General features: G+C 41.6%; 1 protein-coding gene across 1 annotated transcript in view; it reads left to right on the forward strand.

Annotated features, from left to right (window-relative positions):
• LOC134344771 (endothelin-converting enzyme-like 1) overlaps positions 1 to 15,120 on the forward strand; it is a 112,940-nt gene that overhangs the window by 82,836 nt on the left and 14,984 nt on the right. Inside the window, exons 9-13 of the mRNA XM_063044859.1 lie at positions 4,288 to 4,391; positions 4,692 to 4,750; positions 6,689 to 6,740; positions 6,845 to 6,912; positions 10,581 to 10,705. Of these exons, the coding sequence (XP_062900929.1) occupies positions 4,288 to 4,391; positions 4,692 to 4,750; positions 6,689 to 6,740; positions 6,845 to 6,912; positions 10,581 to 10,705 (408 nt within the window). The remainder of the gene's footprint in view (positions 1 to 4,287; positions 4,392 to 4,691; positions 4,751 to 6,688; positions 6,741 to 6,844; positions 6,913 to 10,580; positions 10,706 to 15,120) is intronic.

Here is a 15,120-nt window from a genome sequence, read left to right on the forward strand (position 1 = left end):
CCTCCTCAAAGTATGTCATAACCTTCCACAGCAACCTGAAGATAGGGTTTTCTAGGTAAAGGTATCAGCTCTGATAATGTGACACTACCTCAGAGTGCTAGACTAGATTTCAGTACTCAGTCTCTGGAATACGATTTGAATCTGCATCCTACAAAGGTGCTGCACACTAAGCCATTATGAGGCAAATATTAAACTATACCTTGCACAGAAGAAGGGCAGGGGTGACATGTACTAAAGCAGGGGTCCCCAACTTTTTCTGCACCGTGGACCGGTTTAATATTGACAATATTCTTGTGGACTGGCTGACCGGTGGGTGGGGGGGGGGCAGGTGTTCAAATAGGGTTAAACTCACCTGAACATGTCTTTTACAGTTAGGGTTGCCAACTTTCTCACTCCCAAATAGGGGACAAAAGTAGCAGTCAAATCCCGGGACACTTTACCCCAAGAAAGACTACCATGACCATGAAGCCTTGCGCAGGAACCTATGTGCGCCTTCATCTTCCCGACTACACTGTACATACATTATTTCTACTTTATATAGGCTGTGTATTTATCATAATATTCCTGCTTTTACTATATGTTAGTGTTATTTATTTTTGGTTGTATGTGTTATTTGGTATGATTTGTTGGGTTATTTTTTGGGTCTGGGAACACTCAAAAATTTTTCCCATATAAATTAATGGTAATCGCTTCTTTGCTTTACGCCATTTCGGCACAAAAGGTTTCATAGGAACGCTCTACCTTAGCAGGAGAAATACGGGACAAACCAATTTAGCCCAATATACGGGATGTCCCGGCAAATACGGGACAGTTGGCAACCCTATGTTCAAGTTCAGCAGTGCGTGACAGGGAATGAGGAAAGGTGCAGCTGACTCAGTTGTTTCCTCACGGCCCGGTAGCACATGCTTTGCGGCCCAGTACCGGTCCGCGGACGGTGGTTGGGGACCGCTGTACTAAAGGAATGGGTTGGAGAGGAACCAATATCCTGACCAGGAGGTTCCCTAGTGCTACTTTGGAGGGTTTAAACTAGCTTGGCAGGGAGGTGGGAACCAGAACACCAGGTCAGAATGTGGAGGGATGGAGAGGAAGATAAATGTCGAGGCCAGTAAAAACAGGCAGGAGCAAATTAATGGATACGATGGAACTGATAGAGCGAAGTTTATGTTTATTAATGCCCAGAGTATTGTGTAAGGGTGTGTTGGCGTGGCCAAGTGGTTAAGGTGTTGGTCTAGTGATGTGAAGGTCGTGAGTTCGAACCTCAGCTGAGGCAGCGTGTTGTGTCCCTGAGCAAGGCACTTAACCACACATTGCCCTGCGACGACACTGGTGCCAAGCTGTATCGGCCCCTAGTGCCCTTCCCCTGGACAACATCGGTGGTGTGGACAGGGGACACTTGCAGCATGGGCAACTGCCGGTCTTGCATACAACCTCGCCCGGGCCTGCGCCCTGGACACTTTCCAAGGCGCAAATCCATGGTCTCATGAGACTAACGGATGCCTAAAAAAAAATGAACTTAGAACATGGACCAGTACATGGAACTATGATGTTGTGGCCATTTCAGAGATGTAGTTCAGAGAGGGATAGGAACGGATACTTAATGTCCCAGAGTTTAAATGTTTTAGAAAAGTTAGAGGGGGAGGTACAAGAGATGGGGGAGTTGCACTACTAATCAAGGGCAATATCACAGATGCACTCAGAGAGACATAATGGAGGGCTCGTCCACTGAGCCTGTGTGGGTAGAACTCAGATATAGGAAGGGTGCAATCACCCTTATGGGATTGTACTACTGACCCTCAAAGACATTGAGAACACGTATGCAGGCAGATTAATGAAAGATGCTGTCATGGGAAACTTCAACTTCCTTAATATAAACTGGGACCATCTGAGAGCAAGAGGTTTAGATCCAGCAGAATTTTTTAGGAACATCCAGGACAGTTTCATAGATCAATATACTGATAATCCAACAAGAGAAGGGGCTGTACTAGACCTGGCGTTGGATAATGAGCCTGGTCAGGTGACTGACGTTTCAGTGGCTGAGCAGTTAGGGAACAGTGACCACAAATCTTTATCTCCAGCCATCCTAAAACTTAAGGAGAAGCATGAACCTTGCGGGGAAATATTAAATTGGAGTAGGACAAATTACAAGAGCATTGGGCTGGAGCTAGGGAGAGCTAATTAAGAATAGTTGTTTTTGGGCAAGTCCAGATCCAACATGTGAAGGGTGTTTAAAGGCCTACTGCACAGGGCACAGCACAGGTATGTTCCAGGAAGAAGGACAAGGATGGCAAAGTAAGAGAACCATGGATGTCATAAAGTGACGAATTTAGTCAAGAAGAAAGGAAAAGTATGTAAAGTTTAGGAGGCTAGAATCAGAGCCCTTGAGAATTATAAAGATGCTGGAAAAGAACAAAGTAAGGGAATTAGGAAAGCCAGGAGGGGCTCTGAAAAGTTCTTGGCAAGTAGGATTAAAGAGAGTCCCAAGGCATTCTACACATACGTCAATAGGAAGAGGATAACTAGGGAGAGGGTAGAGCGACTCAGGAATAAAGGGTGGAACATTTGCTGGGATGTGGAGGATGTGGGTGAGGTCTTTAATGAGTATTTTGCATCAGTATTTATGAAGGAGAAGGACATGGAGGATAGAGGGGTCAGTGCTAGGGATACTAATATGCCTGGGCATTTTGTGGTAAAGGAGGATGGTAGTGTAGGGTCTCTTAAAGAGCATTAAGGTGGATATGTCCCAGAGCCTGATGGGATATACCTTCGGCTACTGAGAGAATCATTCTAGCTGAAAGTTTGTGATTAGTGACATTTCACAGGGATTTTTACTGGGACCCCTCTGCTGTTTGTAATGTATGTAAATGACTGGATGAGAATGTAGATGGGGTCGGGGGCGGGGAGGCGGTTAGTAAGTTTGCAGATGAAACGGACATTGGTGGTGTTGTGAATGGTGTAGTAGATTGGCAAAGAATATAGCAGGATATGCAGTCGATCAGTTGCAAATATGGATGGAGAAATGGCAGATGGAGTTTAACCCAGATAAATGTGAAGTGTTGAACCTTGGTGGGACAAATTTAAAGAGACAGTGCAAGACCCTGAAAGTGTTGATGACTGGAGGGATCTTGGGGTCCAAGTTCATAGCTCTCTGAAAGTGGCTACACAGGTTGATAGGGTGATTAAGAAGGTAAATAGCATACTTATCTTTATTAGTTGAGGGCCTGAATTTAAAAAGTAAGGAAGTTATGTTGCAGGTTTATAAAACCCTGGTTAGGCCACATCTGGAGTACTGCGTACAGCACTGATCACCCCATTATAGGAAAATTGTCGAGGCTTTTGATAGAGTACAGTAGAGGATTACCAGGATGTTGCCTGGATTAGAAGGCATGTGCTATAACAAGCCATTAAACAAACTTGGGTTGTTTTCACTGGAGTCGCAGAGGCTGTGGGTGAGATAGGATAAAAAATAGAATAGAACAGCATAGTACAGGCCCTTCAGCCCACAATGTTGTGCTGACCCTTAAACCCTGCCTCCCATATAACCCCCCACCTTAAATTCCTCCATATACATGTCTAGTAGTCTCTTAAATTCCACTAGTGTATCTGCCTCCACCACTGACTCAGGCAGTGCATTCCACGCACCAACCACTCTCTGAGATTTATAAGATTTATAAGATTATGAGAGTCATAGATAGAGTGGACAGTCAGTATCTTTTTCCCGGGGTTGAAATTTCCAATACCAAAGGACGTGCATTTAATGTGAGAAAGGGTCCTTTCAAAGACGATGTGAGGGGTAAGTTGTTTTTTTTTTAACATAGAGTTGTGGGTGCTTGGAATGCATGGACTAGGGTGGCATTAGAGGCAGGTACATTGGGAACTTTTTTAGATGTTTAGAAAGGCACGTGAATGTGAGGAAGATGGAAGGATATGAAGCTTGAATAGGCAGAAGAGATTAGTTAGCCATTTGATTACTAATTTATTTAGTTCAGCACAACATTGTGGGCTGAAAGGCCTATTCCCGTGCAACACAGACAAAATGCTGGAGGAACTCAGCAGGCCAGGCAGCATCTGTGGAAAAGAGTAAACAGTCAACATTTCAGACCAAGACCCTTCATCGGGACTGTTCCTGTGCTGTACTGTACTGTTGTCTGTTCTATATAGTCATTTAACCAAATAGACAAGAGGAATGAAGAAAAATATTTTGTATATTCTTTAAAATGTGACCCTTTAAAAATAAAATATAAATTTTCTGTCTTTATGTAAATCCTAATTTTTCTTCTTTTGTTTTAGTTTGAAGTCCATGAGAAAACATATTTTAAGAATGTGATTAACAGCATAAGGTACAACATTAAACTCTCAGTAAGAAAAATACGCCAACAAGTGGACAAGACTGCGTGAGTTTTCTGCTTGTTTAATTTGTTTTCCAAGATTACATATTAAAAGTTGTAATAATGTTGGAGTGGTGATGCTATCTGAAACTGAAATGGAGTAGAGGGATGCTGATATTTGCATCCTACTGATCTTAGCTGTACTACTGCATAGAAATAGCCAATCAACCAGATGTTTTCCTCATATGTCTGATGCCTGGATTTACAATCACAAATTGCTGTGTTGTATTCATTACTGAAGGTGATAATTTCACTGAAATAGTTCTGTTCAGGATTGCGATAATGTTTGTATAACTTTGTTTATAGATGGCTGCTTCCTCCTCAAACTCTAAATGCTTATTACTTGTCTACACAAAATCAAATGGGTGAGTAAAAACTAATCAATATTTCATTGTATTAATAATGAATAAATGTTTCATTTGTACTGCTTCTGTGAGCCAATATTCCTGGTTGATGTACACAAGTGTTCTTATTGTTCTGCGAGATCAATCATTCCATTATTTTTTGCAATTTGTTCTGGATACATATCACTGTTACATATTCTTGGATCGATCTTTGTATTAACTGAAATCCTTCCACTACAGCAATCTTCAGGAGCAGTTCATCCACATAACGTGAAGCAGTAAATTCCGAGCACATACAAGAACCAGTTGTTCCCATTTGAACCATTCCATTCATTTAAATGCCCTGCACCTTGACATTTCTTAAATATCACAGCTTTGAAATGATCAACAAATTTTATAAGGGAACTTATCAAGTGCCTAGTGAAAGTTAAAGTATGCACCACTGTCAAGAAAGGTAGTCACTTCCTCAAGTAAATAATAAGAAGATTGGACAGGTTAGGTTGACAGCTCTTCACTCACTATTGTTACAGAAATCGACTCTGTATTCTTTTCTGACACACACTTCTGTCATAACTCCTCAGATGAGAGGAGAATAGAATATTAGCAAGGATAAATTTGAACTTCTTCTCATCTTCCACTGCAGTTTCTGCATTCAGCTGATCATCCTTTACGAGACACATCCTCACATCTCCCTCCTTCTGAGTGCTCAGAAGGGGCCACTCCCTTTACAACTCCCCGGTTCGCTCATCCATCTCCACCGGCCACTCCCTTTCTTACAACATTTTCCCGTGCTTTTGCAGCAAAAGCAAATGCAACACCTGCTCTTTCGGACCTGTCCCTACCCAACATCCAGAGACCCAAACAAGCTTTACAGGTGAAGCAGCAAATCACTTGCTCTTCTTCCATTCTGTTGTGTTGCATTTGCTGCTCATGGTGTGCTGTCCCTACACTGGAAAAATTAAATGCAGATTGATGACATTTAGCACACCATTTGCCTGTCATTTTAATTCTCCATCCCACTCCCTTTCTGACCTATCTCAAGCTGGCATCCAGCTCTGTTCTACAGAAGCTTAAGGAACAGAATCTGTCTGGGGCATGTTTCTGCTGTTGGGACAAAATTTGATTCAACAATATCAGGTAACCCACTTTTTCTACTTGTATTAAAACAGGCTAATTCTGTAATGAGGTTATCCATCTGGAATATTCACTCAGTTCCCTTTCTCCACAGATGCCACCAGCCTTGTCCTTTTGATTTCGGATTTCACCAATATCTCTGGTCTGCATTTCACAGCTTTCACATGTTTGTGCTCTCTCCCTCTCTAACTTTACTCACTAAGATATATTAACAGACAACTCTGTTGTAATGGGCAACACTTACTTCACCTGATGAGAGATTCCTTTTGTCTGACCCATCTCTTTCTTCTCCTCCATCTCTGCATTCTGTCTTGACCTTAAATATAGCTCTTTCTCTTCTCCACAGATGCTCTCAGACTTGTTGAGTATTCCCAGCATCTTACTTCAGATTTCTACTAATTGTAATCTTCTTATTTTAAAATAGAAAAAAGTGTAATTTTTGTAAATGTAAGGATTGTTTCTTGTATTGCTAAGGCTTCTATTTCTTTATTACTAGATATATGTCTGTTGGAGTATTTGCTAATTTTTTAATCCTAAATTGGCATAATTCCAGAAATATTAAACAGTTATTTTTCTGATCAATCAATCTTTACTCTACAGTGACTCCATCCTGACAGAACAAAGCATTTACTCCAAGGCAGTACAGGTTAGAATTAGAACATCCTCATCACTAACTATCCAACCTACTTTCACTTTGAGCGTATTCATCCTGGGCACACTGTCTACTCTTGGGTATAGTTACATAAAATTTATCAAGAACCAGAAATATCAAGATGTAAAAGCAGTGGTGCAGTTAAAAATGATGCTTTGTATTTACTTCCTCAGTATTTCCTGCTGGAATCTTACAGCCTCCACTTTATGATCCTGAATTTCCTCAGTAAGTACTACAATTTCAAAGCTTTTCATGTACAAAATATACATTAGTTTTCATTACCATATAAAATATGTACGGTGCTTTATATCAAAAAAATCTACTTACAGATCTCTAAATTTTGGAGGTATTGGAACTATTATAGGACATGAGCTAACCCATGGTTATGATGACTGGGGTAAGTATCAGACTCGTGCAACATCTTGCATTGTTTTTCTGAGCCATATGAATGGATCAAATAATTTCCTCTTCTTTTGTAATATACAAGCTGTAATTATAAGGAGTATATTGTCATTAATTTCTTCATGGCAGTTAGTCAAGTTCTTACAGATAAACATGGTCACAGACTTGGGTGCTGCTGATGAAGTCCTGGAGATCTACATGGGATTAAAAGTTACTTACACACCAAAACATGAATAAAAGTGAAGTTCCTCCCACCCCTCGTTTGACTCAGCGGGCAGCAACTTTGTCATTTCTTTGGCGTTTGTCTGTTTTACGAGTCCAAGTTGCTAGCTTGTTGCTCAACCCAGCACGGTGGAACTCGTGCAAGGAGCCGGCCAGATTCGAACCCAGAACATCTCACCCCAAAGTCTGGGTGTGGATGCCACTACACCACTGGCACAGACAAAACGTTAATGGTGAATGAAAATGAGCTTAATCTGAGTGTATAGTTACTTCATATTGATCTTCCCAGTCAATCCAAAGACAAAGAAAAATTTTAAAGATCTTTAATTAAAGATTAGCTTTACTTGTACCATGGACATCAGAACATAGTGAAATGTGTCATTTGCATCAAATCGGATTAGCAAGAATTATTCTGGGCCACCCCCCCCCCATAGGAGTTGCCATGCTTCTGCTGCTAACATAGCATGCCCACAACTCGCTAACCCTAACTGTGCATCTTTGGAATGTGAGAGGAAACCAGATCATCCGCAGGAAACCCACATGGTCATGGGGTGAACATGCAAACTCCTTGCAGACAGCGGCAGGAATTAATCCCTAATCTTATAGCTGCCGCTATTAAGCATTGCGATAACCGCTACGCTACCATGCTGCCTGCTAACTAGGTAGATTCAATTTACATCAGAGAAGGTGATGAAGATATCGGTTTACTTTGCTTTATTTTTAATCAATTGGTGATTCCACGTGAGAGTATTTTAAAAAGTGAAGTATTATTGGATATTATTGGTACGGCATAGCAATTCATACAAAGCAAATTGCAGATCAGTTACTGTAATCTGTTATTTGGGGTAGACTGACTGAGCATTTGAACAACCAAGAACAGATTATCAATAAGTCGTTCTTAATAAATAAACAGGTGATGATAGATTTGAGGAAAGGATTCTGGAAATCTGAAATGAAAACAGAAAAAAAACTAGAAACGCTCAGGCCAGGTAATATCTGTAGAAGGAGGAACAGTGTTTAGGGCTAAAGGGCTTTCATCAGAACTGGGAAAGAGATAGAAAGGGGAATTTTAAATTACAGAGAAGGTGGGAGTGAGTATGGCAAAGACAATATCAATAATAGGGTGAGACCAGGATTGCTGTCGAGGTGAGTTGAAGAGGACGTCCAGTATAAGGGTTTGGGGAGGGGGAAGATAGAGTGATGGATAAAGAAGTATGTTGTATTTCTAATAGCAGGACTATTGGGCAGGTCCAGCAGGTCAAGTTACACTAGTGGGCAGAGAAAGCCTGAGACAGGTGGATAGCAATAGTCTGCTCTGATACATATGGAAAAAGCAAGTGAACTAATGTTGGGGAATTTAATACTGAAATCGGAATGCCACAACATACTCAGATGGAAGATAAAGTGCAAGACGTCATAGGTAAAGAGGTCAGAGTAGGCATGCATTTTAAAATTGAAGTGGTGGACATCTGGAAAATCAGGTGTAGAGGAGGCCACATCGTGAACACTGAATGCAGTACATTAAACTGAAATGAGTGCAAGTGATTGGCTGCTTCACCTAGACAAACTGTTTGAGTTCCTTAATTCTAAAGGGAAGAGGTGAAATAACAAATCTTGCTTTTCCTATGGTTATGTCGGAAAGTGAGAAGGGGAGTGTCTGGAGGGAAGAGTGGATCAGGGAGTCACAAAATGCTGATTGGGGAGAGGAGATAAGACATACCTATAAATGGAATTCTGTTGGAGCTGGGAGAAACTGTAAAGAATGATTTGTTGAATATAGAGGCTATTGAGGGTGGTGAGGACTGAGAGAATTCTACCTTTCTCTGTCCAGGAGGAGAGTTTGAGACTATTCCACATATCCCACAAAAAAACAAGCATACCTTGGGTTCCATACAAGTCCCCATAACTGCACCTTTGATATGAGAAAATGATGAAATTAAAAGAGATGCTGTCCAGTGTGAAATGTATGAATTTATATTAGGCAAAGGTTATGAAACCAAGGAAAGAAATGGAATTGACACAAACATCAGGTACAGGAGATGAAAATTAAAATTAGAACCATTCATGCAGAGAGAGAAGGTCTTTGTTCAGATAAAAGGTGTTCGAAATTTGGAACCTCCCTCAAAAAATTTTGCAAAGTCTAAATCAGTTGAAAATTCATAACAAGATTGATAAATTTTAACTTGAAATGACTGCAACATTAGTTTTTTTCACCTTGTCGCTTCACTTATCAACTGATCTAATTTTTAAAATTTTTAAAATCAAATCATATATAAATATACCCTATTTCAACCACAAGTTCCAGTTTCATGTGTTCTTGATCTGTGAATACACTTTTATTTGAAAGCTAGTTACTGATCAGTCATGTGTGTACTGATAGATCTCAAATTGTTCTAACATACAGAGGCCATCAAAAGATTCCATTTCATAGGATTGAGCATTTCAGACAAGAAATCATATTTTATTTAATTAATAAAAAATAATTATTTTATACAAACGTTTGTATAATTAATAAGATAAATTGAGTTTCAGATTTGTCATTTGCATTACATATGGTAGAGGAGGACTGTGAGCAACGCCATTTGATATATATGTATCCTTCCTCTACCGGAAATGTTCTGGTGTTTCTCTTGGTAGCAATAAGTAAAGCTGGCAGAAATGCTTTATTCGTATGCCAAAAAAAAGAATAAAGTAACTGTTACTAATGAGGCACTACTCTTTTATTGACCTACAAAATTATGTAATCTGGTACATTGAGTCAGTGAACATAAAAATGTCACATCATTTCATAGAATGTCTGATTCTCATTCAATGTTGAAATGGCATATATAACCCAGCGAAAATATAACTCTTGCCCGATTTTTGGATCCAATTCCTATTTTTTGAACTTCAGCTGGGATTTTTTTTTTGTTAAAATATAACATGCCAAATAGACACTTCAACTGGAGCAGTAAAACACAGGCCAGATAGATTGAAAAGGCAGGATGTCGGGACCAGAGGCGAGGGTCTGCTCACTGCACTGCAATGTTTACTCGCTCTGCACAGAATTGACGCTGAAGCTGTGGGCCTTCTCCAGGCTTCGTGTCTGAGGACTCACTTTAGTTCTAAATGCTATTTACTTACTTATATTGTCTGCACAATTTGTCTTTTTCCTCACTCTCTGCACGTTGGGTGTTTGAAGGTCTCTTTTTTATGGGTTCTTTTGGGTTTCTTTGTTTGATGGCTGCCTGTAAGGAGAGCAGTCTCAAGGTTGTATAATGTAGACATACTTTGGTGATAAATGAACTTTGAACTTTACATTGGGGGAATGGAAATGATGGAAGGGGTTGTGCTGAATGTTTTGTCAATGTCTAAAACCAGTTCCTTCTGCTGAGAAACTTGCAGGTAACCAAATGGGAAATGCCATTGTAAAGATGTGACATGATACATGTTTGATTTCAGGAAGTCATTATGATAAATATGGCAATCTGAAAAAATGGTGGACTGAAGAATCCTACAATAAATTTATAAAGCGAGCCCTTTGCATTGCAAGTCTATATGAAAACTTTACTGTTTACGATCAAAGGGTAAGAAGTTTATTTCATGTGAGTTGTAAACACTTTGCATATTGGATCAGTTACATTCATAAAGACTGCTTTAAAAAGACAGATATATGTTTAAACCACGCATCTTTCAAATTTCCTTAAGGTTGTTATAGCCAGAGGTGGTAATGGGGACAAACTCCCTCTACCTATTAAATGCTCCCAATGGCGTGCACTTCAAATAGCATTTAACACCAAGTCCAGCTCCTGTGGTTTAGCTATCAAGCCCGGCATAACCTTTTCTACTGACCGAAGAAGGTTCAAAGGCCTTCTTCTTACTGGCGCCTTAAAACCAGTCAGTTTGGGCAGATGGGGCTTGCCAGCCGTGGTTGGCAGCTCATCTAGGAGAAGGAGAACTCTGATCTTAACCTATGCCCACTCATGGGGAAGGCTTCAAAAGTAAACCCCAAGGGAAAAGTCTGAAGCTGGGGTCCCTGAGGCAGTCCTACATTGAGTTCAATGCTGACTGGCAACTCCTGCAACATTGCTGGTACCAGACCGTATCCATTTCTGCTGTTCCTTTGGGTTCATCAGTTGTGTGGAGAGTGGGAGCTTGCTGCATGAGCAACAGATTGCTCTCCATATCGTACTGCCCTGGCTTGCGATCCAGACAGCTGGGACACAATATCCATGGTCAGCTCTGACTGACAGAGGCCCTCACCTCACATAAGGTAAGAAAATGGCTGAAATGTCTAAGATGGCAGATATGCAACTCAGGAAGTCGAGAAGAAGTTATAAGGCAATTGTTATTTTAAGTATGCCAGTTATGATAGCTTCCATGAGTCAGCTATCCTAACTTATGGTTGGAAAAATTTAACCTGTTGTCTAGCAGATTAGTAACCCAACTTTGCCCATGCCCAGAATGGCATGGCTGCCGAAGCCACTCCTCTAAAGCCAACAAATAGGCATTAGGTAAACAGCCAATAAGCCATTGATGGCAGTAGTTCAGGAACACCAATTTTACCAATACATGTGCTACATCAATCCATGAGATCACCAGTTGTGAAGACCTCACCACAAACCACAAAACATGTTGTAACTGAGAGGAATATAATGATGCTGATCACACATATGGTAGAAAGTATTTTAATCATAATATCACAATAATGTTTTCTCCATGGTGGGTCCACTACATTAATTCCAAAACCCAACAAGCTCTGATTTTCTAATCTGCCTGATATTGGACAGTATGGTAGATGACGTTAGAAAACTCATTTGGATTAACAACAAAAGTATCCCAAATGCACATTTTGGCAGTTATGTTTTTTGGGTGTTTTCACTTTCTAAGCCCAAATTCAAGATTACCACGAACTTTAGTTCAAGCCTCCGAGAATGATTGCTATATCAGAGGAATATCAGGGACTGCTGTGTACTCTGCTTCATAGAAACATGGCTCACACCCCCAATTTCAGATGCAGCGCTGCAGCCCAATGGCTTCACCATTCTCTGCAAAGAAAGGACAGCTCAGTCTTTTTGAGGAAGAGAAGGTGGAGTATGCTTTATGATGAACTCATTGTGATGAACAGACACTGTGGTTTTGTCCTAGTTCTGTTCACCCGATCCGGAACATCTAGTGGTCAAATGTCATCCATTTTATCTGTTGAGGGAGCTTTCCATCATCATCCTGCTAGTGGTGTATATTCCTCCTCAGGCCAATGTAGGGCAGAACAGGAGGAGCTGAGCAATGTAATCAGCAGCCATGAAACTACATACTCTGACGCCTTCTCTATTATAGTAGGAGATTTCAACCAGGCCAGCTTGAAGAAGTCTCTGAGCAACAACCACCAACATAGCACCTGTGGAACCAGAGGAGCTAATACACATGACCACTGTTATACCACCATCAAGGACACTTAAGGTGCCATCCCACACCCACACTTTGAAAAGTCCAATCACCTGGCTGTACTTCTACTCCCAGCGAATAGACAGAGACCGCAGCACCAGTGGTGAGGACCAAGAAGGTATGGTAAAGGGATGTGGAGGAACACTTACAGGGCTGCTTTGAGTCGGCAAACTGCACAATATTCAAAGATTCATTTTCGAGACTGAATGAATACACCCCAGTTGTCACCAATTTCATCAAGACCTCTATGGGTGAGTGAATGTCTTTGAGAACATACAGGACTTAACCAAACTGAAAAATCATGGCTGAAACAGAACATTCATAGTCTGCTGAGGACAAGATCTGCGGCATTCAAGACTGATGATCCAGAACTATACAAGAAGTCCAGGTATGACCTATGGAAGGCTACTCTAAGGGTGAAAAAACAATTCCAACTGAGGTTAGAGATAGAAGCGGATGCACGTTGGCTCTGGTAGGGTTTGCAGGTCATTTCTTCCTACAAAGCAAAACCTAAGATCATGAATGGTTGTGATGCTTCGCTCCCAGATGAGCTCAACACCTTTTACGCATGCTTTGAAAAGGAGAATAAAATTAGACTTGTGCAAATCGCTGCAGCACCTGGTGACCCTGTGACTTCTGTCTCAGAGGCCAACATCTGAATATCTTTTAAGAGGCTGAACCACCGTAAGTCCAACTAACTGGTGGGTGTGTTTAAGGACATCTTCAGTCTCCCACTGCTGCAATTGAAGGTTCCTACCTGATTTGAAAGGGTGTCAATCATACCAGTGAGCAGAAAGAACAGGGTGAGCTGCATCAATAATTGTTGCCCACTTCACCATCTTCTGTGATGAAGTGATTTGAGAGGTTGGTCATGGCTAGAATCAACTCCTGCCTTAGCAAGGACCTGGACCCACTGCAATCTGCTTATCGCCACAATAGATCTACAGCGGATGAAATCTCACTGGCTCTCTACTTGGTCTTGGATCTTCTGGACGATAATAGTACCAACGTCAGGCTGCTGTTTATTGATTACAGCTCAGCATTCAACATGGAGAATCAGCAAACTTCAAAACTTGGACCACTGTACCTCCCGTTGCAACTGGGTCCTTGATTTCCTCGCCGGGAGAACCACAGTTTGCGTGGATCAGAAATAACATCTCCTCGCTGATAATTGACACCGGCGCACCTCAAGGATATGTGCTCAGCCCACTGCTCTAACTCTTTCTACACCCCTGACTTTGTGGCTAGGCACAGCTCAAATGCAATCTATAACTGTAAACTTGCCAATGACATATCTATTGTTCGCAGAATTTCAGATGGTGATGAGGAGGCGTACCGGAATGAGATAGATCAGCTGGTTAAGTTGTGTCGAAACAACAACCTTACAGTCAACGTCAGTAAGGTCGAAGAATTGATTGTGGACTTTAGGAAGGGGAAGCCAAGGAACATATACCAGTACTCATCAAGGGATCAGCAGTGGAAAGGGTGAGCAATTTCAAGTTCCTGTGTGTCAAAGTCTTTGAAGATCCATCATGGGCCCAACATACTGATGCAATTACAACAAGGCATGACAGCACTTATACTTCATTAGGAGATTGGAAGAGGTTTGGTATGTCACGAAAGACCACAGCCAATCCCCACAAGATATACCATGGAAAGTATTATTGCTAATGCGTCACCATCTGGTATGGAGGGACCACTGCACAGGATCAGAATAAAACTGCAGAAGGTTCTAAACTCAACCAGCTCCATCATGCTCACTAGCCTCCCAAGCATCAAAGACATCTTCAAAAGGCGATGCCTCAAACAGGCAGCATCCCTCATTGAGGACCTCTACCACCCAGGACAAGCTCTCTTCTTATTGCTACCATCAAAAAGGAGGTACAGAAGCCTGAAGAGAAGACACTCTCTCAATGTTTCAGGAATGGCTTCTTCCCCTCTATTATCAGATTTCTGAATGGACAATGAACCCCTAAATATTACCTCACTATTCTAATTCCACATCCCAGTCCCATTCTGACATGTCTATCCACGGCCTCCTCTACTGTAAAGATGAAGCCACACTCAGGTTGGAGGAACAACACCTTATATTCCGACTGGGTAGCCTCCAACCTGATGGCATGAACATCGACTTCTCTAACTTCCGCTAATGCCCCACCTCCCCCTCGTACCCCATCCGTTATTTATTTTTATACACACATTCTTTCTCTCACTCTCCTTTTTCTCCCTCTGTCCCTCTGAATATACCCCTTGCCCATCCTCTGGTTCCCCCCCCCCTGTCTTTCTTCCCAGACCTCCTGTCCCATGATCCTCTCGTATCCCTTTTGCCTATCACCTGTCCAGCTCTTGGCTTCATCCCTCCCCCTCCTGTCTTCTCCTATCATTTTGGATCTCCCCCTCCCCCTCCAACTTTCAAATCTCTTACTCACTCTTCCTTCAGTTAGTCCTGACGAAGGGTCTTGGCCTGAGAAGTCGACTGTACCTCTTCCTAGAGATGCTGCCTGGCCTGCTGCGTTCACCAGCAACTTTGATGTGTGTTGCTTGAATTTCCAGCATC

This window comes from Mobula hypostoma, chromosome 4, assembly GCF_963921235.1.
Source record: "Mobula hypostoma chromosome 4, sMobHyp1.1, whole genome shotgun sequence".
Taxonomy (NCBI): domain Eukaryota; kingdom Metazoa; phylum Chordata; class Chondrichthyes; order Myliobatiformes; family Myliobatidae; genus Mobula; species Mobula hypostoma.